General features: G+C 41.4%; 1 protein-coding gene across 8 annotated transcripts in view; it reads left to right on the top strand.

Annotated features, from left to right (window-relative positions):
- MYOM1 (myomesin 1) overlaps positions 1–11,173 on the top strand; it is a 148,901-nt gene extending 137,728 nt beyond the window's left edge. For all 8 annotated transcript variants that reach the window (XM_059139562.1, XM_059139561.1, XM_059139560.1 and 5 more), the window contains 5 exons: positions 1,936–2,099; positions 4,226–4,262; positions 4,505–4,527; positions 6,844–6,899; positions 10,363–11,173. In XM_059139562.1, the coding sequence (XP_058995545.1) occupies positions 1,936–2,099; positions 4,226–4,262; positions 4,505–4,527; positions 6,844–6,899; positions 10,363–10,656 (574 nt within the window). In that variant the 3' untranslated portion in view covers positions 10,657–11,173. The remainder of the gene's footprint in view (positions 1–1,935; positions 2,100–4,225; positions 4,263–4,504; positions 4,528–6,843; positions 6,900–10,362) is intronic.
- The last annotated feature ends 10,943 nt before the right edge of the window (positions 11,174–22,116 follow it).

The raw sequence follows: 22,116 nt of genomic DNA, 5'->3' as shown, positions 1-22,116 counted from the left end.
TACTATTTGGTCTAGTCAGCTGAATGACTATTTTGTGTACCCGTGGCCTATGAAAGATTCAGGAACCAAGGACTGATTGTCTTTACTGTCTTTACGTAAGTGTGGCCTAAGAGGAAAAGACTTGAAATGGGTTTTAACCTTGACTTCATTCCTATCTGTCCTTGAATCTTAGGCAAGTCATTTAATATTTTGAAATCTTAGGTTTCTTTCATACGAAATAGGAACAGTACCTGTTCTATCTCATAATAGTGATGGAGCCAATGAGAGAATGAAATTTATGACACTTTGTAAACCATGAAGGGCTTTACAAATCTAAGGTACTATATTATTCAAGTTAGTCAGAGGTTAGAGAATTCAAACAGATTTATTAGAGCAAAACCAAGGTCTAGCTTTCTAACTCCTTAAGACATATATATTTCTCAGACTCAAGTCTGTGGGTACAGATGGGTTCCTTTACCCTACATCTTATAGCAGTTTTTTTTTCCTTTTTAAAAAAATTTTGGGGAAGAGGAGGGATAGAGGGAGAGGGAGAGGGAGAAGCAGGCTCCCCACTGAGTAGGAAGTCCACCCTGGGGCTTGATCCCAGGACCCTGAGGTCATGACCTGAGCCAAAGACAGATGCTTAATTGACTGAGCCACTCAGGCACCCCTATTATGGCAGTTTGTGAATATATTTTAAGATTTTATTTATTTATCAGAGAGAGAGAGGGGGAGAGAGCAAGCACAGGCAGACAGAGTGGCAGGCAGAGGCAGAGGGAGAAGCATGCTCCTTGCTGAGCAAGGAGACCGATGTGGGACTCGATCCCAGGACGCTGGGATCATGACCCAAGCCGAAAGCAGCTGCTTAACCAACTGAGCCACCCAGGCGTCCCAGTTTGTGAATATATTTTAAAGAATGTACTATATAAGAAAAATGATGAATGTTTATTTGAAAGCTAAAACTTTTTTAGTGGAGATTTTTTGCTTTTCTGTTTTTAGTTCATTTTGTTTATTACAACTACAAATGTAATACATGCTTGTTTTAGAAAATATACTTATAATATCATATTACATATTAGAAAGAGCTTATAAGATAATATCATCCATAGTTTTCCTAGCCATAGTGTAAACTTTTTGGTGTACTTCCAGTCTTTTCTGTATGCATAATTGTTACTATAATTAAGTAGTTCTGTATACTGCCTTTTCTCTGATTTCCTCACATATTTACAAGCTCTTCATAAAGTTTCTTTTAGCATCATTGACAGTACACCTACCTCTACCTTTCTCTTCATTTATAACAGTAACATTTCTAAATCATCAGATCACAAGGCCAAGTGTTCTATTGCTTTTATTCTCTAAAGAATGGAATGTATGTGTCTGCTCATGACCTGCTATAGAATTTGGAGGAACTAATGTCCAGGGACAGAGAAAGTGCCTCATTCATCATGGCAGACTCTGCTTTTCAGTGTTTTAAATAGCTTTGTAACCACTTATGCCAATAGATGTCAGCCACAGATGACCGACCCTCCTTAAGTCTGTTTTTACTTAGTTTGTAAAATCTGACTTACAGCCATAGACCATCTGCAAGAAATATGCAGTAATAGAATACATAGTTTGGACTTTTCACTTTAAAGACTCTCTTAGTCCTACAAATAAACTGAAGCAAAAGCAAAGATAATTAATACCACTGAGAAGAATCGGTGTTGCAATCGGCTAGGGCCCCAGACTGCTGCTGGAGGTTAAATATACAGACTGTCCACCCACCCCACCACCCTGGGCCTTGGAACCCAAGTTCTGTGATTCAGGGCCCACACTTTTTTTTAAGCTGAACATGCATGGTTCTTATGTTGTTCGAAACCCTGTAAAACTCTAAGCTGAGACCCTCAAAGACAGACAAAGTAAAAATCAGCTGTGGATGAAAGGAGACAATAACAATGTTTTCTTTGCTGTGAACAGCGGGACTCCTATTAAGTACTCAGACAGAGTTAAGAGTGGGGTCACCGGGCAGCAGATCTGGCTGCAAATCAGCGAGCCCACTCCAAATGACAAAGGCAAATATGTGATGGAGCTCTTTGATGGCAAAACTGGACATCTGAAGACAGTGGATCTTTCTGGACAAGGTAAATGAATATTTTACAGATTAGAACTTTTCTGTGGAGGAATGGACTTTTTAAAAGGAATGAAGGGTGATAAGAGGTCATGGCATCTGACTATTGGAGGATGATTAGCGATTTTAAGAAAGCAATTTAAATTCAGCATGGTGGTAGAAGCAAGAATTCAGTGGGTCTTGAAGTATCAGTGAAAAGTACAAAGTAGAGACGAACACAGAAAGGAGTCCCTTTTCCACATGCTCACAAAGGAGGGCAGGCTGATTTACAGTCACCTGCGCAAGAACAAGCACTGAACAAGTTCTGGTGACTGGAGTTTGAGCATGTTTAAGAATTTAAGAATTCAGTTGAGCTGGAAGATGTGAGTGACGAGAAATAACCAATGTATCCATGTTCTGAAGAAAGGAAGGTCTGAGATCCAGGGCAGGGGTGAAGGCATTGACTTTGGAAAGGAGTAGGGATCACTTCTCTATAGAAACCAGGGGTGGGTGGGTTGGGGTGATTGGGGTGGGGAGGTTAGGTAAATATGAATAAGCAAAGATCAGTAGTGAGAAGAGAAGAAAGTTGGAGAAGTTGGGTCCTTATGGCCTCAGATGTCTTGGTCATCTGCTGCGAGACTGGGGGCATCTGGAGAGAAGAGGGAAGAGAAGCAGGAAGTAATGAGGGAGCTTGTGTTCCAAATCTGTGGCTCTTCATCTGTCAGCCCCAAGGTCTTGGAAGCCACAAGGTCAGGATGTTGTGCCCTGAGGCTCTTAATGTGCAGCTTATTTATCACTGTTCTTGCCTCCAGCTCCTGTCTCTATCATCTCCCTTCAAGGACCTGGGGCTCAGCCTCTGGGCAGTCCTTCCACTGCTCCTGTCTAGCTCTGCCTCACATTCCTTAGGGAGACCTTGGACTGACTTTGTCTTCCACCTCTTCATATACTAAAATGCAGTGTGAATATTCCAGAAGTCTTAGTGTTTTTAAACTGCAGAGAGTAGACTCACAAGAGCTCAGCCTTTCAGCAGTCCTGCCTTGAATTGTTTTGGGCTGAGCCACCAGGCCCTTCCTCCCACCACGTCCCCCCCTACCCCCCCCTCATCTCCCACCCAGGAGAGCTAGAAAGAGGAGAATGGCTGCCTTCAGTCTCTGCTGCTCCTGAGTCACAGGCTGTAGTAACAGGATTTCTTCTGTAGTCCCTCTGACAACCAAAAACGGCAACAGGAAGGGGTGGATAAATTTAAAACTTAAAAAAAAATTTTCTTTTACTCTCTGGCCCACCCAAGCAGATTAGTTCAACGGGGCTCAGCTCTTTCTCAGTGTCGTGTGGGCAGAAGGAAGAGAACTGAACGTTTAGCCTAACTGGTCGACCTCCAGAGACTTGAAGCCTGACTTTTTATGCTTCTTTTTCCCCATCCATAAAAGGAGGGGGATGGATTAGTTATTAGGTAAATACTTTCAAGATGTAAAATATGGTGATTCCCAGACCACATGGGAGCAAAGAGGAGGTGAGAGAGATTTCAAAATAAAGCTGCCTTTATGCCCGAACTTTTCGAAGTAGCTTGCTCAGCAGGCTTGGGTTGGGGAGAAAGATATTAGAAGTCTGTAGCTCTCCTTTCCTTGCCTCACTGTCTTTTCTCTGGGCTCCGGCCCAGCTTGGAAGCATTGCTTCAGCCGGCACTGGTGGAGGCTGTGAGCGTAGTAGCTCCCGTGCCCTTTGACACAGATAGATGGGCCAGACTGCGTAATACGGAAACATTTCACTGTCCAGCTCGGAGGCTGTGCCCTGTGGGATGATTAATAAGAGAAAAGTCTTTTTGATGTTCAGGATGCTTATCCTGCAACCATCTTTATTACCATTTTATCTTTGGCAGAGCTAATCTTTTCCTTTCTGCTTGAAAGGAAGGCTTCTCACCAAATTGGGAGCTTCTAAAATCCACTACTTCATCTTTTCTACTTAGAAAGTATTTGCTTCTCCTGCAAGTCCATCCTGTTGCGGAGTCAACGCGCAGGCACAGTCTTATTCATTCAGTTTAGTCATGTCTGGACCAACCACACTGACCTCAGACTGCGAACTTTAATCTGCTACTGTATGTTTTCAGTTCTGGGTGAGAACATTCTAACGTCTCTCTCTCTCTCTTTTTTTTTTCTCTTAAAGCCTATGAAGAAGCCTATGCTGAATTCCAGAGATTAAAGTAAGTCCCTTGCCATTTGTGTGCCCTGCTTTCTCTGGAACATGGTGTGCTGCTCCCCCCACCTGAGGGTTAGAGAGGGTCTTTCATTTTGGCAAATGCCTAAAAACAGCACTTTCCACTGCTTTGCTGAGCAGCAAAATGTCTCTGAGGCAATGAAATGCAGTCAAGGTTTGCGACTTTGAAGTACCACTAAAACAAAATTCTTCTTTGTTTGTATGTTTGTTCATTTCTCTCAACCACAGACAAGCTGCCATTGCCGAGAAAAGTAAGTAAAGACCCTTCTCATTTACTCCTGGCATCGTCTCAAAAAAATAGCTTTTATTTTTTTTATTTTGACTGTAGACAGAGGGTGAAGTGGTTTTTTTTTTTCTTTTCTTTCATTCTTTTTTTTTTTTTTTTTTTTAATCTTAGGTGTTCTACATATGTTTTCATTTAGTCTCTTGAGTAAGAATGTCTGTGAAAAGAAGGTCTCAGATTACATTTTAAGAATGTCACTGAGCTCTTGACTTGAACTAACCCCTGGGTACCCTGAGAAATCTCTGGGTACAAGTTACACAATAAGTTGTTAATCACTTGCAGCAGGCACAACGTATCAGAAAAATGTATCTATATTAAAGAAGAAATAAAAAACTGTAAATTTGACATCAGATAAATCACTGTAACACATCAAATACTCCTGCCATTTTCCTAAGATCCCCTGTAGGATACAAGACGCCAAATAAGGCCTTCTTGAATACTTCAGTCTGCATAAACAAACACCAAACTGTCAAGCCTTTGTACCCAGAAACTGTGCTCACTCCTAACTTGCTTAGCTGTTGGCCTCATACATGGAGATTTCTAGTCCTCAATCTTTTAAAGATTCTGAGAGACATGAACTAATTACGATAATCATTCAGGTTCTCTCTGAGTGTGTGAGGCAGAGTTTGAAAATTGTTGAGGGCTAAAATTATATAGAGTCAGTCGCTGGAATGGAGGGAACCAGGAGGGGGAATGAGCAGTGAAGTCACCTGGCAGCCTTTCAGTAGCTCCACGTCATTCAGGATGAAACTTTCCACCTTTGACTGCTTTCCCCTCTCCTTCCTGCTCTTTTCTTCTCCCTTCTCTTGTGCTGGGTTTGTGAGTTGTGAGGCAGCTGCTAGCAGTGAATGGGGCAGATGCCAGCACCAGCACGGGGCGTGCCGGGGGAGTACAGCGTGAGAGGGGAGCACTTCTCCTTGGTACCAAGTGGCCCCCTTCCAAGCCTGTATGCACAAGCAAGGCCAGTGTCCACAGTTGACCGCCACTCCCCATTGTTGAACTCTGGTGGGCAAGGAGCCCGCTCCTCCCTCCAGATCATGAATTCTTTCTGAAGTTTCTGCATTGAAGCAGTTTAGAGCTATAAGAGACTTGAGTGCCCCTGTGTTTAACCTCTTGTAAGCTGAGGGATGCTTAATTCAAACAACATCTTTCACGCAGATCCAAAATGTAAAATAGGTAAAAGCCAAGTTAGTGGGCCCCTCCCAGGGCCCCCAAGGAATCCTGTGGGTGCTATGGAACAGGCCTGGGTACCTTCATGTCCACAGGCATAATGTAACTCTTCCCCCATCCCCAGATTAGGAGACTATGGTCCACGCAGTGAAGTGACTTGCCTAATGTCACACATTGGGTGGTGTAGGAGCCAGATGAGGAGTTGAGCTTACAAGTGGTACAAGGGATGATGGAATCAGCAGGAAAATGTAGTCAAGATTCAAGACTCGTTCAAAGCTGTAGTCTGACTTAGTGAAGAAGGGAGTTGTGCAAATAGGGATCTAGAGTCAAACATTAATTGAAATGGGCCTAAAATTGAGAGGGTGGTGGCCACTGCGTTAGTGTGAGACAGCGTCCCTTTGAGCAGATTACAGAAAGGTGTCCTTCCCTGGGGCTGAGCCAGTTGTACCCAAAGCACAGGACTTGGTGGGGTCCGGGGGGAGCAAGAGGTCAGCTCTGAATTTCAGCACCTTGTCCCATACCTTGTCCCCTCAGCTGGGGGCCTTTGTACTTCATGGCCATAGACAGTAGCCCTACATAGCCCTACACACCAAGAACTACCAGGAGACAAAAATGGGAAGCTCTCTAGGAAAAGCCCAAAGAAAGCCCACATCTGCAAAAGCCTCGTGGCATACAGCCTCCAATTATACTTTTTTTTTTTTTTTTTTTTTTTTTTTTTTTTTTAATGATAAGGAAGCCCTTGGAAGAGACCAAATAGACTTGGAGGCTGTCCATAGAGATCTGCTCTGCCTCCTTGAGCTGAGCCCCACTGAGCTACAGAAGGGCCAGGGCTGAAGATAGTCATGAAAATTATAGGGCAGGTCTTAATACGACAAAGCCATCTCAAGCTGATAATTTGGGTAGAGGCACCCACACACACAAGTTATCTGTGCAAGGAAGAATAACATCTAAAATTACCGGACCTTTTCCTAATTTTGCATATTAAAAATAGGTATAAAATATTTGTTAGGAGAAGGAAACTAAATTGGAAAGTTAGTTTCCTGGGGTGCTTTTGTGAGTGTGATCACTGGCACTCATCATTTCAGTGATTAACCAGAAACACCTATGCTTGCAGACCGCGCCCGAGTGGTGGGTGGACTCCCCGATGTGGTCACCATCCAGGAAGGCAAGGTAAGCATGGAGCACTCCTGTCTCTTCTTCTTCCCCACTAGCAATGGATTCCAGTGCCCTAGACTTCGTTCTGTCTAAGAGCTCCCACCACCTTCATCTTAAGCCACTGCTGCTTTGGCTTGACTTCAGAGTAGCCAAATACGAGAATCAAAATGGAGTCCATTTTTCAAGTCAACATAACGTTTTGTAGGCCAAGCATTAGGATACAAGTAACCTTATGTGGGCACATGTAGACCACTTAGTCTCTTCCCAGAGGTACCCTTTCATATCACGAGAAGGAAAAAAGGTTCAATCACAACTATGTGACAAATGTAACTGGAGAAAGATGCGACCTCTAACACCTAGTGGAAAATGGGTTATCCCCTTAAATACTTCACCTCTGAAGGGAAATATCTGAAGGGAAGGGAAACATCTTGTGCTGTGAATTTCTATAGGTTCTGTTTCAGTTAAAAACTGATTTATTTATTTTTATTTTTTTAAAGATTTTAGGGGGCATCTGGGTGGCTCCGTTGGTTAAGCAGCTGCCTTCAGCTCAAATAATGATCCTAGGGTCCTGGGATCGAGTCCTGCATTGGGCTCCCTACTGAGCAGGGAGTGCAGTTCTCCCTCTCCCTCTGCCTGCTGCTCTGCCTACTTGTGCTCTCTATCTCTCTGTCAAATAAATAAATAAATAATAAAAAATAAAGATTTTTATTTATTTTTTTTACAAATGAAATTGAGAGAGAACAAGCACAAGGGGCGGGGAGGCAGAGGAAGAGAGAGGGAGAAGTGGGTTCCCTGGTCAGCAGGGAGCCGGATGCGGGGCTCCATCCCAGGACCCTGGGATCATGACCTGAGCTGAAGGCAGACATTTAACCGACTGAGGAGCTCAGTCGGTTAAAAGCCTTTTCGGGGGCACTTAGGCCCCCCAAAACTGATTTCTTTCCATTTAACTTTAAACTAGTATTTCCTGGCTCCATAATAATCTCTCTGAAAAGCAATGAACATACTTTCTTACCTGGATTCACTGTCTTCATCCTTCTGTTTCAAAAGCAATGAAAATACTTTCTAACTTGGATTTACTTGCTTCATCTCTCTGTTTCATTAAGACAAATTCAGTAAGTCAGCCATAATGGGTGGGTACTTGAAGGAAAATAAAACCTTTTCCCAGTGAAGACATGTGATGGGTAGACTAGGGATAAACAAGGCATGTGGAAAGGCTTTAGTGAGAGGCAGGTCTCATCCAGCTGCATTTCTTCATGGGTGGAGTACAGATGACCACAGCTGACCTGAAGCTCTACCAATGCCAGGTTGCTTTTGTCTTTCATGTTCCTCATTTAATGGGGTTCCAGATATTCAACTCATTGGGTTGTAGTGAGAATTCTGAGAGAGAATGTATGGGAAATGACTTTGTGATCTGTAATGGAAATAAATCTAAAATAGGGATAGTAGTTTTCCATGACACCTAAGGTATTTGGGAGTTTGGCTCGGTTTTTAAAAAAGTTTTAACCCCCAAGGGGCCCCTGGCTAGCTCAGTCAGTAGAGCATGCAACTCTTGATCTCAGGGTCATGAGTTCATGCCCCACATTGGGCATGGAGCCTGCTTAAAGAGAAAAACAAAACAAAAGTTTTAACCCCAGGTCTGCTTGGATAAATTTGATGACAATAGCTTGATTATTTTTCTTGCTGAAATGTGTTTATAGGATAATTCAGTAAGAAATGCTAATTAATCATGTGAGGGAAGAGATTTCTTAATCTCCCAGTTTTAAGCAATACTCTTATAGAAGAGAGAGTAAGTGATCATATAAGACCCTTTAGAGGGATATTTAGATGACTATCCTCTTCCTATGTATTGTGAGCCCTAGTTCTTTTCCTTATACTTCCTGGATTTCAGTAAGAAAAAAAAAAATGCAAGAATGGAATTTAAAATGTGAAGTAAATTCAACAATGTTGGCCATCAGAGAAATGCAAATTAAAACCACAGTGAAATATCATAACACCTATCAGAATTACTAAAATAAAAACAGTGAAAACAACAAGTGCTAATAAGGATGCAGAGAAACAGAATCACTTGTACATTGCTAGTAGAAATGTAAACCAAGATTGTGAAGCCAGGCAGGAAAACAGTTTGGCAATTTCTCAAAGAAGAAAACATGCATTTGCCATATGACCCAGTAGTTATACTCCTGGGCATTTATCATAAAGAAAACAAAATTTATGTTCACATAAAGACCTGTATACAAATGTTCAATAGCAGTTTCATTCACAATGGCCCCAAACTGGAAACAGCCCAGATGACCTTTCTGGCAAATATATATAAATATATCCCATGGCACAGTATTGAGCCATAAAAAGGGACAAAATATTGATCCCTGCAGTAACTTGGATGAATCTGCAAGGAATTATTATGCCAAGTGGAAAAGGCATGCTGAAAAGGTTACATGCTATATGATGCTATTTATATAATACTTTAGAAATTAGGAAATTTTAGAAATGGAAAATGGATTGGTGGTTGCCAGGAGTTAGAAATGAGGTTGGGGGTAGGGGATGGGGGTAGGTATAAAGGGCAACATGAGAGATCCTTGTGATGTAAATGTTCTTTATCTTGATTGAGGAGACAGATACATGGACCTAGACAAGGGATAGAATTGAATAGAACCACACACACATACACACACACACACACACACACACATACAAAACACCAATGAGTATAGGCCAAACTGGGGAGATCTGAATAAGAACCATGGGTTGTTATCACTGGCAATGTACTGGTTGTGTTATTACACTGTGGTTTTGTAAAGTGTTAATATTAGGGCAAACTGGGTAAGGTCCCTGAATCTACAACTATCCTTAAATTTTTCAACAAAAAAGTAATGGTAAAGTAAAACGATCGGCCTAAACATTGATCTTTTGAAGTAAGAGGGTTTCAGCACAGATGGCAATATAATAAAATATCAGGAAATAGGAATACATTTTGGTAGAGCACCATCTCAACTACAACAGACTGGTTGGGGTTTGAGGGAGATGGAACCTGAAGATGAATCCCATTATCTGAAACAGCTGTCATAATTCTGCTGCTGGGCTCTGTGAGGCAGAGAAAATGCGAAGTGAGCAGGTGGTGATTATGGCAATGAGATTTCTCTACTGAAACAGAATCCAAATGCCACATGAGAGCAAAAGACATCTATGTGTTTATGAAAGCAAGAGTGCAGATGGGAACTGGCAGCCAACTCCTCTGTGTGGCTCTGATGATGAGCCTTCCCAAAGCTGGGAAGCTGAGGCCCTCCAGAAATCTACTTAGGAGTGAAGTCAAATTATAATTGAAGCAGTTGCATACCCCTGTTATCACATCACTCCACCCGTTATTCCAGGGGCTTTGTATTATCATCCTTTGGGTCCTGCCAAACCTCCAGAAAGTTACTTGAAGTTGGATCATTGTACCTGATCTGTCTCTTTCCCTCTCACAAAATGTGTTTTGCAGGCGCTTAATCTCACCTGCATCGTGTGGGGCGACCCAACTCCAGAGGTTTCCTGGTTAAAGAACGAGAAGCCCCTGGTCCCAGATGACCACTGTAGCGTCAGGTTCGAGGCCGGCAAGACTGCCTACTTCACCATCAGTGGGGTGAGCACCGCCGACTCTGGCAAATACGGGCTGGTTGTGAAGAACAAGTACGGCTCAGAGATAAGCGACTTCACAATCAGTGTGTTCATCCCGGAGGAGGTGGCTAGGAAGGCGACTGAGCAGCCCCAGAAAGGCAACAAGAAGGCCAAGTGACCAGGAGGCTGTACGAGGGGAGCTGCGCTGAGCTGCCTTGTGTTACTCACGTGCGAATGGCTTGGGTTAAGTGTAAGGAACTCTTCCCGCTTTCTACTCCCTATTTTTGTGCTGGCTCAGGGGAAAATCATAAAATCTCTCATTCGTATAAAAAAGCATCAACTAACAACATTTTGATAGTTTTCTTTATCAACAAATTCTGTGTTAAGAAAATGCCATTGGTCGCACAAATACTAGGAAACGGTTTTAAGGAAAAGACTAGAATAAAGACAGAGGGATGTTGGATGATGGTCAGAGAGTAGGTGAATATGTTGTGGAGCAGCATTTGGACTTGACTTGACTTTTCCGGGGAAATTCTCATGGGTTGCAGTCATACTTCAGCATTCTGTCCAAAGGGGGATGAATTGTTAAGCCAAGCAGTGTGTTTTGTGTGTTGTTAATGATAGTGTTGTGCATTTCTGTTGGCGGTCTTGTGATTTGGAGCCTCCTCAGTATTAATAAACGGTCCTCACGCCTCTCCTCTTTCCCATTAGTGTTTTTCTCCTTCCTGTTCAGCTGTTCAGTGGTGTGGTCTCTGCTGCATCCTTCCCACTGCATCTTACAGCACATCTTCTGATTTAAATTCCTTTGGGTTAAAGTAGTCCCTTCCTAGTATGATCAGACGAGCCATCCAAGGTCAACTAAGGTTCAAGGGTATGAAATTGCTCCATCATTGTACATCTGGAAGCTTAATGTACAATCAAGTCGATCCCATTGTTAAGGTACCCAAAGTAATTGCATGTAATGTGTCGATTAAGGATAATAAGATGGTGTGGGAGTCTACTGCCAGAATTGGTGACAAAGGGTGCACAGCTAAGAAAAAGAGAACCCTGATTCTGAGTTCAGAGGACTGCCAGCTTTGGAGCCTGCCCCTCTTTGCAGGGCTTGCTGACAGGCAGCATTATGCTTTAGGAAATTTGTTTCTCCCCCTATTACTGTCCCCAGCCACCACGCAACACCACCACACACCCACAACCTGCCCACACGCAAATGCAAAGGTGCACACTTGTGCTCACTCACAAACCACTGGAGGAAAACAGTTAGGATAAAAAAAGGTTTCTCTTCTCCATCCTCCTGCCAAAGGTCAGAGATGGGACAACAGACTCCTTTATAAGTTTGGAGGTATACCTACACATCCTCTCCTTTGCAAAGTTCAGGACTAGAAACTGCCTCCCATCTGATTCCCTTGTGCAGCTAAGTGTCCCCTGCTGTTGCCATGACATTGAACACCAGGCAGCAGAGAGATGCTGTGCTGTCACTAGCAGGCATGGCAAATTGATGAACTTCTCAAGGGTCAAATGCACCCTGCCAAGGGCAGCTGATCTTGAGCGGTCTGAAGCTTTCCCTCCTTCAGCAAGAGGGCTCTCTCTGAACGAGGGGACTAAAGGAAATTGAACACCAGCAGGGGAGCCGAAGAGAGGGAAAAGGAGAATAGCAGGAGCTGTGCAGGTAAGAGGCCCCCGAGACTCTCCTCAGAACCCCAAATGCACCCCTCACAAGAACCAGCAGCAAAGTCACCAGTGTTGGGGGAAGGGAAGAAGGGAGGTATGTGCGTGAGCCGAACCTGCTACCCCCACCCCCAGTTCCATATCACTGGAGCCCAGACCAGAGAAGAAAACAGGAAGGACTTTGAGTCCAATGAAAACACAATTATAAAATAGTGTGTCCTAAGTTCTGAAATTATGTGAAAACTTGTGAAATGAAAGTGTGCATCACAGAGATCCCTGCCATCCAGTCCAGAGAGACCTGATGGAAAAGGTGGCAGTGAGGGACAAAAATGCTTTCATACTCATAGCTCCATACTCTGAGACTCCTCAACAAAATGGTTATAAGAAGTATTTCAGGGGCACCTGGGTGGCTCAGTTGGTTAAGGGTCCAACTCTTGATTTCGGTTCAGGTCATGATCTCAGGGTTGTGAAATGGGGCTCCATGTCAGGCTCCACACTGGGTGTGAGTCCTGCTTAAGATTTTCTCTCTCTCCCTCTGCTTCTCCTGCACCCTCCCCTTTACTCCCCACCCCCCAAAATTGTTACAGCCACTGTAACAATGAAACTGAATCAGCTACATTCTGATTTGATGGCTTATGTAAAAAGCTGCTGTTCCTACAAGGAAAAATAGAACAAAGGTATAGATCTATCAATTTAATGATGCTGAAAGTCTTTCTAACTCATGAGAACTCATAAAAGTGTGACCTGCTAAATGTGAGCTACTGGTACACAGAGGATTGTACTGGAGCACAAAAAAGACTATTCAGAGTTTTGTTTTATAAGACTAATATTCAATCTACTGAAGTAATAAATTAAAAAATCTAGATCTTCCTAAATCCTTGAAGGTTAGTTTTAAAATCTCATTTTCCTATTTAAAAATCTAGCCATCGAAAAGATTGAAGGATGCCTTGATAATGTAACTAAGTTCCCTTTAACTTATTAAACTGTATTTATAAATTAATCTAGTTGCTTTCCATTTTAGGTACTACTATTATCTGACTTAACAAATAAAAACTTTCCAAAAATTTCAACAACTTTAATTGCCTATGAAACTAAGCATATTGAAATGAAAAATTTGAGTTCTCTTAAATGTTCTCATTTTGTATATAAACTCAGTAAGCCTTCAGCATAAAATCACAATCAGGGATGCCTGGGTGGCTCAGTTGGTTAAGCCGCTGCCTTTGGCTCAGGCCATGATCCCAGGGTCCTGGGCTTGAGTCCCGTATCAGGCTCCTTGCGCCACAGGGAGCCTGCTTCTCTCTTGCCGTCTGCCTGTCACTGTGCCTGCTTGTGTGTGTGTGCGCACTCTCTCTCTCTCTCTCTGTCTGACAAATAAATAAAATCTTAAAAAAAAAAAAAGTTGTAGATGGCAACTTTATAAAAAAAATCACCATCAGTTAAACACTGTAAGTTAAAATCATAAAGCTGAGCTATTACTAGGATAAAACACTGACTATCTAAAAATCAAATATGCACAGATGCAATAATGCAAAATTCTTTTAATACTAAGTAGAATTAATAGAATTCTATTCTACCTAGAATTAATAGAATTCTATTAATTCTAAAATAAAATTCTATTAATTCTACCTAGATAAATCCCCTCTGGCCCGGAACTGGAGTTAATACCCACTTTAGAACAAGAGATGTGGCTCAGACTGTTGAAGATTGAAGATGGGCAGCTGTATACACGGTCCTGCACAAAGCTGGGGTACATGAAGAGTAGCTTAGTCAAAAAATTAGGAATGGTAAAAATATCACCAACTGACAAAGAGAAGCTACACGGAAGCTTGCCATCTGCTTGGGGGTGGTTCTGGGTATAAAACCAAAGTTAATGGATTCCTCAAGCCAGTACTGCATGCTTGTGGGGTCCAAATTTACGGCACCACATGGTGTAGGAATCTCAAGCCAAGAGTTCCCATAAAAATGGCCAATGTCTGAGGCCCCGGAGAAGCAAATGTAAAACTACACTACAAGGGACTTCTGTGTCTGCCCACAAAGGATTACTGTTATGGAAATTGTCCTTCTACCATAAACAACCAGAAAACCAGGCTAAATATATGGGGGGGGGGGGGCTGTTTAAAAAGGGCACTGGCAGGCGCACTTGCGTGGCTCAATGGGTTAAAGCCTCTGCCTTTGGCTCAGGTCATGATCCCAGCATCCTGGGATTGAGTCCCACATCAGGCTCACCCCGCCTGCCTCTCTGCCTACTTGTGAGCTCTCTGTCTGTCAAATAAATTTTTTTAAAAGGTGGGGGCACTGGCACATGGACACAGAGAACTATGAGGCCTGAGAGAAAAAGAAATCGAAAAGAGAGACCTATGATTGCCTGGACAGAGTGTGGCCCTGGACAGAGAGTTCACGCTGCAGTTCAACCAGTGGGAACCCAAACAGAACCTGCCGGTCTCATTGAGCTGAAGGGACAGAGACTGAAGTTCAAAGAGGCTGAGTCGGCTAGAATTTGTGGGGAAAAGACTAGGGAAAAGCCAGTGGCAGAGAGTAGCTGTGCTGGATAGCTGTGGACGGGTCTCTGGAGGAGCGCTGCTCTGTGGGTGCTGGAGAGAGAGCCAGTGGGAAACAGTAGGTCAAATAGTTCTTGGGGCTCCCACAGGCTGGGAACTGTTCTCCCTCCCACCAGCCTGCATGAAAGGAGAGTCTCACCTTAGTAGCGGGGCTAAATTAACCCTAGACTAAAAGCTGCTCTTGATGCACCCTAACAAAAGGCAAAAGCAAGCCTCAAAAGGATCAAATATTTGTAATAACCTAAGGCTGTGTCAGAACCAAGGGCAACACACTTTAAATGGACGCATTATCCAACAGTGTGAAATTCATTATGGAGACTATCCAATAAAAAATCAGCAGGCATACCAAGAAGCAGGAAAATATGACTAACAACCAGGAGAAAAGTCCATTTAAGATAAGTAAGTCCTTTGGATGTAATGTATAGTGTGATGACTGTGATTAATAATACTTTATTATAAATTTGAAAGTTGCTAAGAGAGTAATCTTAAAAGTTCTCATCACTTGAAAAAAATTGTAACTGTGAGGTGAAGTATGTTAACTAAATTTATTATGGTAATCATTTCACAGTATATGCATATGTCAAATCATCATATTGTATACCTAAACTAATACTATGTTATATGTCAATTATATTTCAATAAAATGGAAAAAATATACACAAATATTATGGAACTATCAAGAATAATTCAATATTAATATTATTAGAGCAGATAATGAAAATTCAAAATAAATTTTAGTAATTTTAACACTATAGCAAAGCAAATGTAGTCATAACTTAAAGAAAGATGTTTGAGTAGCTTTTGAAATATAATAAGCTATGTGTAGATCAGTAATTTGTTGGTGGATTATAGGTATATAACTTGAAATGTCATCAGTACTGTTTTATAATCTAATAAAGTAATGCAGACTTGGGAGACAAAAAGAAAAGTACATTAATAAAAACAAAACCCAGAAATGACAATGATGATAGAATTAACTATAGAATTATATAGAATATATATAATTATATAGAATATAACTATATTCTATATTTTCAAGAAGCCAGGGAAAGATTGGATATATTGAGTAGAGACATAGAAGAACACCCAGGCAAGACATAATAAATTTGCTGGAGAACATGGAACAAGACAAAAATCTTAAAAGTAGCCAGCGAGTAAAGGGTATCATGTACAAAAGCAAGAATAACAAAAGACTTCTCAGGAGAAACTATAGAAGTCAGAGGACCATGGAGCAAAGTCTTTAAAATGCCAAATGGAAAGCAAGCAAAAAACTCTCAACCTAGCATTCTCTACCTGCAGAAAATATCATTCAAAAATTAAGGCGACATAAATACTTCATGTGACAAACTAAAGCTGAGAGATCTACTACTAGCAGAATGCCCCCTGCTCTCAGTCTTTTGTCCGTGTGGGCTTCCCCCAGTCCAGTCCCCATTCATCAGAACATGCCGGGAAATGTGCCTCTTCCTCACACACCCAAAACCAGGGGCCACTGTGCCAAGAGGAGCTTTCCATTTCCCTGAAAAGAAAATTGTGCTGAGGAGGAAGAGAAGCATATGAGTATTGCTGGAGCGGAATCAAGAGCTCTGAAATCCTCCTCTCGGGAGAAAGTTTCAGCAGTGTTGAAAAGAGAGATGAAGAAATGATGACAATGAAAAAAGTTCTTTGTTTCCTTCTCAAAACTGAAAGAGAGGGCAATTGCCTATAACTTTTATAGACTCACAAAAATATAAGCTATCATTTTTTTCTACTCATTCATTCATCAACAAATATTGACTTAGCACTGGTCTATTCCAGGCCCTGTTCCTCATGGGCTCCTCAGCATGACAGGGTGACCCGCAGCAGTGGGTAGAGCATTCTCAGCCTCTGAAATCCCCGCCTTCTCCCCAGGTTTAGGTCCAGTGACGGTGGAAAATCACAGGCAGCTTTGACCTCTGCACAAACTCTGCCAGAAGTCATGGAACTGAACTGGAGTGAGAATTGGTCTTTTTCCGTCTCTCTGGACGAGGAATGAGGCAAGACAAGAGTTTCTCAGTGTGTGGGCAGTGAGGTGATGAGGGGAGGAAAGGGGAAGGAAAAAGAGACTATTTATTGGCTTCTATGCATCAACTTCATGTCTGTAAGAATTAGACTATTTTGTGTAAACCCTTTCAGTTGGACTTTTTCCTCAATTTTACATTTCATCAGGATTTTATTTATTTTTTAAGATTTTATTTATTTATTTGACAGAGAGAGGGAGGTCACAAGTAGGTAGGGAGGCAGGCAGAGACCGAAGGGGAAGCAAGCACCCTGCCAAGCAGAAAGCCCAACTTGGGGCTCAATGCCAGGACCCTGAGACCATGACCTGAGCTGAAGGCAGTGTCTTAACCCACTGAGCCACCCAGGTACCCCTTCTTCAGGCTTTTCATATTAATGTTTCTTATCTAGACTACATTATTTTTATTAACATTTCAAAAATTTGCTGCACACTTCTAATGCTGCATGAAAGAAGACTGTTGCCTTAAAATATGAGGCACCAAAGAATAGAAAACCTGTAAGTAAAAATACAACAATAAACTGTTGTCACCAGAGTATAAAAAAAATTTATTTGTATTGTAAAATATGGTCAGGCTCAAATCACTCTTTTTTTTTTTGAGATTTAATTTATTTATTTGACAGAAAAAGAGAGAAAGCAAGAGAGGGAATAGGCAGGGAGAGAGAAAAGCAGGCTTTCTACTGAGCAAGGAGCCCAATATGGGGCTTGATCTCAGGACCCTGGGATCACAATCCAAGCTGAAGGCAGACACCTAACAACTCAGCCACCAAAGCACCCATCACTCTGTCTTATGAAAAAGAGACATTTGGTTGTGATGTCCCTAGTTCTGCTAAAATCTGCATCAATGACACTTGAACAACTTTTATGTAGAAATAGATTGATTTCTGGCAGAGTAGAGATACAGAGCCAATTTGTCCCATTTCCACTCTATCTTAATAATATGAAACTAAAGCAGAGGGAAAATGCTGAAGATGTTCAGATCTCTGTTGATAAATAATTTAAAGCAAAATAAGTCAAGACACTAGGAAAAATTTTTAAAATTGAGACATATTACTTGAAATGTTATTATAGTGGTATGTTACAGAGATATAGTTGAACATAATTATCATTATATTATTTGTATATTATACTATAATACTATATAGTAGTATATATACTACTATATAGTATAGAGATATACTATGTATTTATATACTGTATTGTTATGTATTATTTAGAGATATGGTTGTATATTATAATTGTATTATATTGCATTATAGTTTATATTACAGAGACATACACACATGATAAAGATTAAGGGACTTGAAATCTCAAAAAAATTGCATAAAGATCTTAAACTGGTAAGACATTTGGAACTGTTCCTCATTTCTGTGGAACTACATTTACAAAAATGCAGTGTGTCTCTTGTCAACACAGGAAGTTTCTTACAAAGACATCATTCAAAACAAGAATCAAACCCTGGGAGCTTGATTTAAAATGAAATGGAAAAAAAATTCAGAAAGTATTTATTTCTCTAGCTCTTAAAGTACTTTGTGTAGAAATTAACTGAGACCCTGCAAAAAACTCTTCTAACCCAATTCACTTCTGCTGTGGACCTCTGCGTGAGTCCTTGAGAATTCCATATCATTCTAGCATGACATTCTCTCCTGCTAAAGATATCCATCTGCCTGTATAAAAGCATATATTAAATTCACATTAATTTCCTGCCTCTTCCACCCAGACTTCCAAAGTGCTCCCCTTCAGTAGCTAGCCGAAGTTCCACTAAGCATGTAAGGTCTTCAGATAAGTCAAATATTGATCAGAGATTTGAGGGACCATCTCAATACTTGACTTCAAGGATGAAGTATGGGTCGGTTTGGTGGTCACTGTTAGCACTCATTTTTTCCTTCGACAAGGATTTAGAGCAAAGATTGTGAGGATACAGATGAGTCAGATGGAGATCTATCTCAGATGTTTACCTCTAACTAATGAGATAGCAGGAACATGTAGCACCGTGTAGGCAATAAGCTCAAAAGGAAAATACAGGCAACAAGCTGTTATCTGAGTATGGAGGAGAGATGCAATACTTGCTTTAGAGTGTGGGGGGGAATAAAGAAGAGAATGGGATACAGGATTCATAATCAGAGAAGGCTTCGGAGAAGTAAGAGCATGATGAGCCTATGGGGTTTTCCATTGAGACTGAAGAGAGGGGTCTGTCTGTCTGCCTTCCTTTCTTCCTTCCTTTCCTTCCTTCCTCTTCTTTTCTTTTCTCTTTCCTTCTTTCTTTCTTTCTTTTAAAGACTTATTAATTTTAGAGAGAGAGAGAGAGCAAGGGGGGTAGAGCAGAGGGACAGAAAGAGTCTTAAGCAGACTCCACACTGAGCCAGGAGCCCCACACAGGGCTCAATCTCACCACCCTGAGATCAGGACCTGAGCTGAAATCAAGAGTTGAAGCTTAACCAACTGAGCCATCCAGGTGCCCTGGGTTATTTCTGTTAGAAATAACCATGGCACCATGAATCGCATTCCAGGAGCAGACAAGTCTACACAGGAATAAGCTGGAATAAATGCTTTCAAAGAAAGGAAGTATCCTGCAGAATTTGTCCTGTTGTTGTTATGGACTGAATTGTATCTCCCAAAATTCATGTTGAAGACCTAAGGCCCAGTAAACTGAGAATGTGACCTTATTTGGAGATAGGACTTTCAAAGAGGAATCGTAATTAGGTAAAAATGACCTTAGGCTAAACCCTAATCCAATACTTCTGGTGTCCTTGTAAAAAGAGATTAGGACACAGACACACAGAGGAAAAACCACGTGAAGATACAGAGAAAAGACTGCTATCTACAAGCTTGGGAAAAGGCGTTGGAGGAGATGCTGCTGACTACTTGATCTTGGATGTCTAGCCTCCAGAAGGGTAAGGAAATAAACTTCTGCTGTTTAAGCCCAGTCTCTGGTACTTTATAACAGCAGCCCCAGCAAACTAATGCAGTCTCTATGGAGACTTTAGACATTTCCCCAGTTTGGATCTGGTTTGGTTTACCAGCTCCCCATCTTGTTGCGGCTTACCACTGCACCCAGTCAGACTTGTGGACCACTATCATGGACCATCTCACCAACTTGTCCTGACCTACAAGCCATGTAGATGACACAAACCAAAACATAGCAATAAAGGCAGCAATAAGCATCTCTTAAAGACCTGCTTGGTTTAGGGCTGGATCACTAGAGTAGTCTTCTTAGGCTGCCAAGACAAAATGTCGTAGACTGTGTGCCTTAAACAACAAATATTTATTTTCTCACAATTTTGAAGGCCAGAAGTTTCAGGTCAAGGTTGCAGCAGATTTGGCTCTATTAAAAGCTCTTTTGCTGGCTTGTAAATGGTGGCCCTCTCACTGCTCATGTGGCCTTTCTTTGGTGTCTGAATGCCGACACCAACCCTTAAACATATGAATTTGGGTGGATGGGAGATGCAGTTCAGTGATCAGCAGCCATTGATGTTTATGTGGAAGCTACTTAGTAAGTATTTACTGGACGCTTAGGTGACTCAGTGGGCTAAGCATCCCACTCTTGGTTTCAGCTCAGGTCATGATTTCAGGGTTCTGGGATCAAACCCCATGTCAGTTTCCATGCTCAGCACAGAGTCTGCTTGAGATTCTTTCTCCCTCTCCCTCTGCCCCTGCCCTGTCTCGACTCACATTATCTCTCTATATCTCTCTAAGATAAATAAAATTTTAAAAATTGAAGTATTTACAATATGCCAGATACTGTTTTAAGCATTTTAGACATTCAGTGCTCTTAACAAACATATAAGGAAGATACTGTTATTGGACTTCTTTTCCAGATGAGGAAACTGAGGCACCGAGAGATTTTTGCCCAGGACTACATAACTATTAAGTGGCTCAGCTGGGTTTTGAGCCTAGGTATTTAGGCTCCAAATCCACGTTTTTAATAGTAAATTCTACCCAACTGCCTCTCAGGTTATGTGTGGATAGATATATAGTCACAGTCTGCAAGGCATCCAGAAGGCTTACCATTTTCTCAACTTTACTGGACACAGGTGGGGGAGGAGGAATGTCTGGGTGTTCTGGCAGATGGAGCCACTGCAATAAGACGCCCTCTCCCTATAACCCCTACATACATATAGACTCTAAATGTATAGAAGTGCTGAATAAAATATTACAGAACTGTTTCTAAGACATTTAGAGCATGGGAGAAGAAAGAGAAATCTCTCAAAAATAAAATGCTTGAGAGCAAAGACATTATTTACTTCATTACTGACTCTCTAAAACTTAACATTGTGCCTAGCATACTAATAGGCATTTGATAAATATTTTTTGAAGGAAAGAAACTTACAGGGACTGGAAAATAAACAGTAAGCTCAAAGTCAAAGTAGTGTGTGAGAGTAATTGGACAGATGAAGAAGGTATTAGAATTTGACACAAGCTTCAGGAGTTGAGAGCTGGGGTTTTGATGTTCATATAGCCAATGTTCACAGATCAAATACATGATGTTTGCACATGTCAGAAGATGAAGCCACTAACCTATGTCAGAAGAACTCCTGTATAAGGCCAAGGAGTTGTCCCATTTGTGACACAGAGACTAGAACACTGAAGGCCACCTGAGAAGCCACAGGAAGTTAACCTGTTTCCCTGTAATGTGTCTACAAAACCAAGGAAGGTGGGACTCATAGAAAACAGCATCCACCACAGATGAACTCATAGGTAAAGGTTATAAGCCATCCAGGAAACAAAACCCCCAAGGGAGAATCACAAGTAAAATCATTTCTGTCTAAGAATGAGAGGTACTGGAACAACATGAAAGAATCTTTAGAATAATTGTGTTTATGATATTGAAAGAGGTAAAAGAAAAAATATGCAAGAATTACATATTATGGAAAAGAGAATATATTTATTTGGAAAAGAATATATAGAAACCCTACACGTGAAAAACATATTAATTGGAATTAAAAAAAAAAAACAAAACTCAATGGACAAGCTAAACACTTGAGTAGAGAGAGAGTTCATGAAATGGAAGATAGACCAGAAGACACATTTCAGAATTCAGATTAGAGATATAAGAAAGAGAACCATAAACATTATTTCAGAGACCTGGAGGCTAAAACAAGAAATACCAAATAAGTCGAACAACACTTCCAGAGAAGAAAGTAAAAAGAACACAAGAATCACTATTGAAAAATGATGGATATTTTATCCATTCCATAGGTGAAGCTCTCAGGTGAGCTGAAAACATAAAAAATAAATCCATACCTCTACCTCTCAGAACAGAATGCAGAGCATCAAAGACAAAGGGAAAATATTAGAATTAGCTGTGTGAATAAGGTCGGCTGCTGAGGAAACTGTAGCTGGGAGAGAGAACAGCGTGTGGCCAGTGTGCCTCATTCTTGCC

This window comes from Mustela lutreola, chromosome 11 (genome assembly GCF_030435805.1).
Source record: "Mustela lutreola isolate mMusLut2 chromosome 11, mMusLut2.pri, whole genome shotgun sequence".
NCBI classification, from domain to species: domain Eukaryota; kingdom Metazoa; phylum Chordata; class Mammalia; order Carnivora; family Mustelidae; genus Mustela; species Mustela lutreola.
The sequence above is the reverse complement of the archived record's forward strand: the minus strand, read 5'-3'. Positions and strand labels throughout refer to the sequence as shown.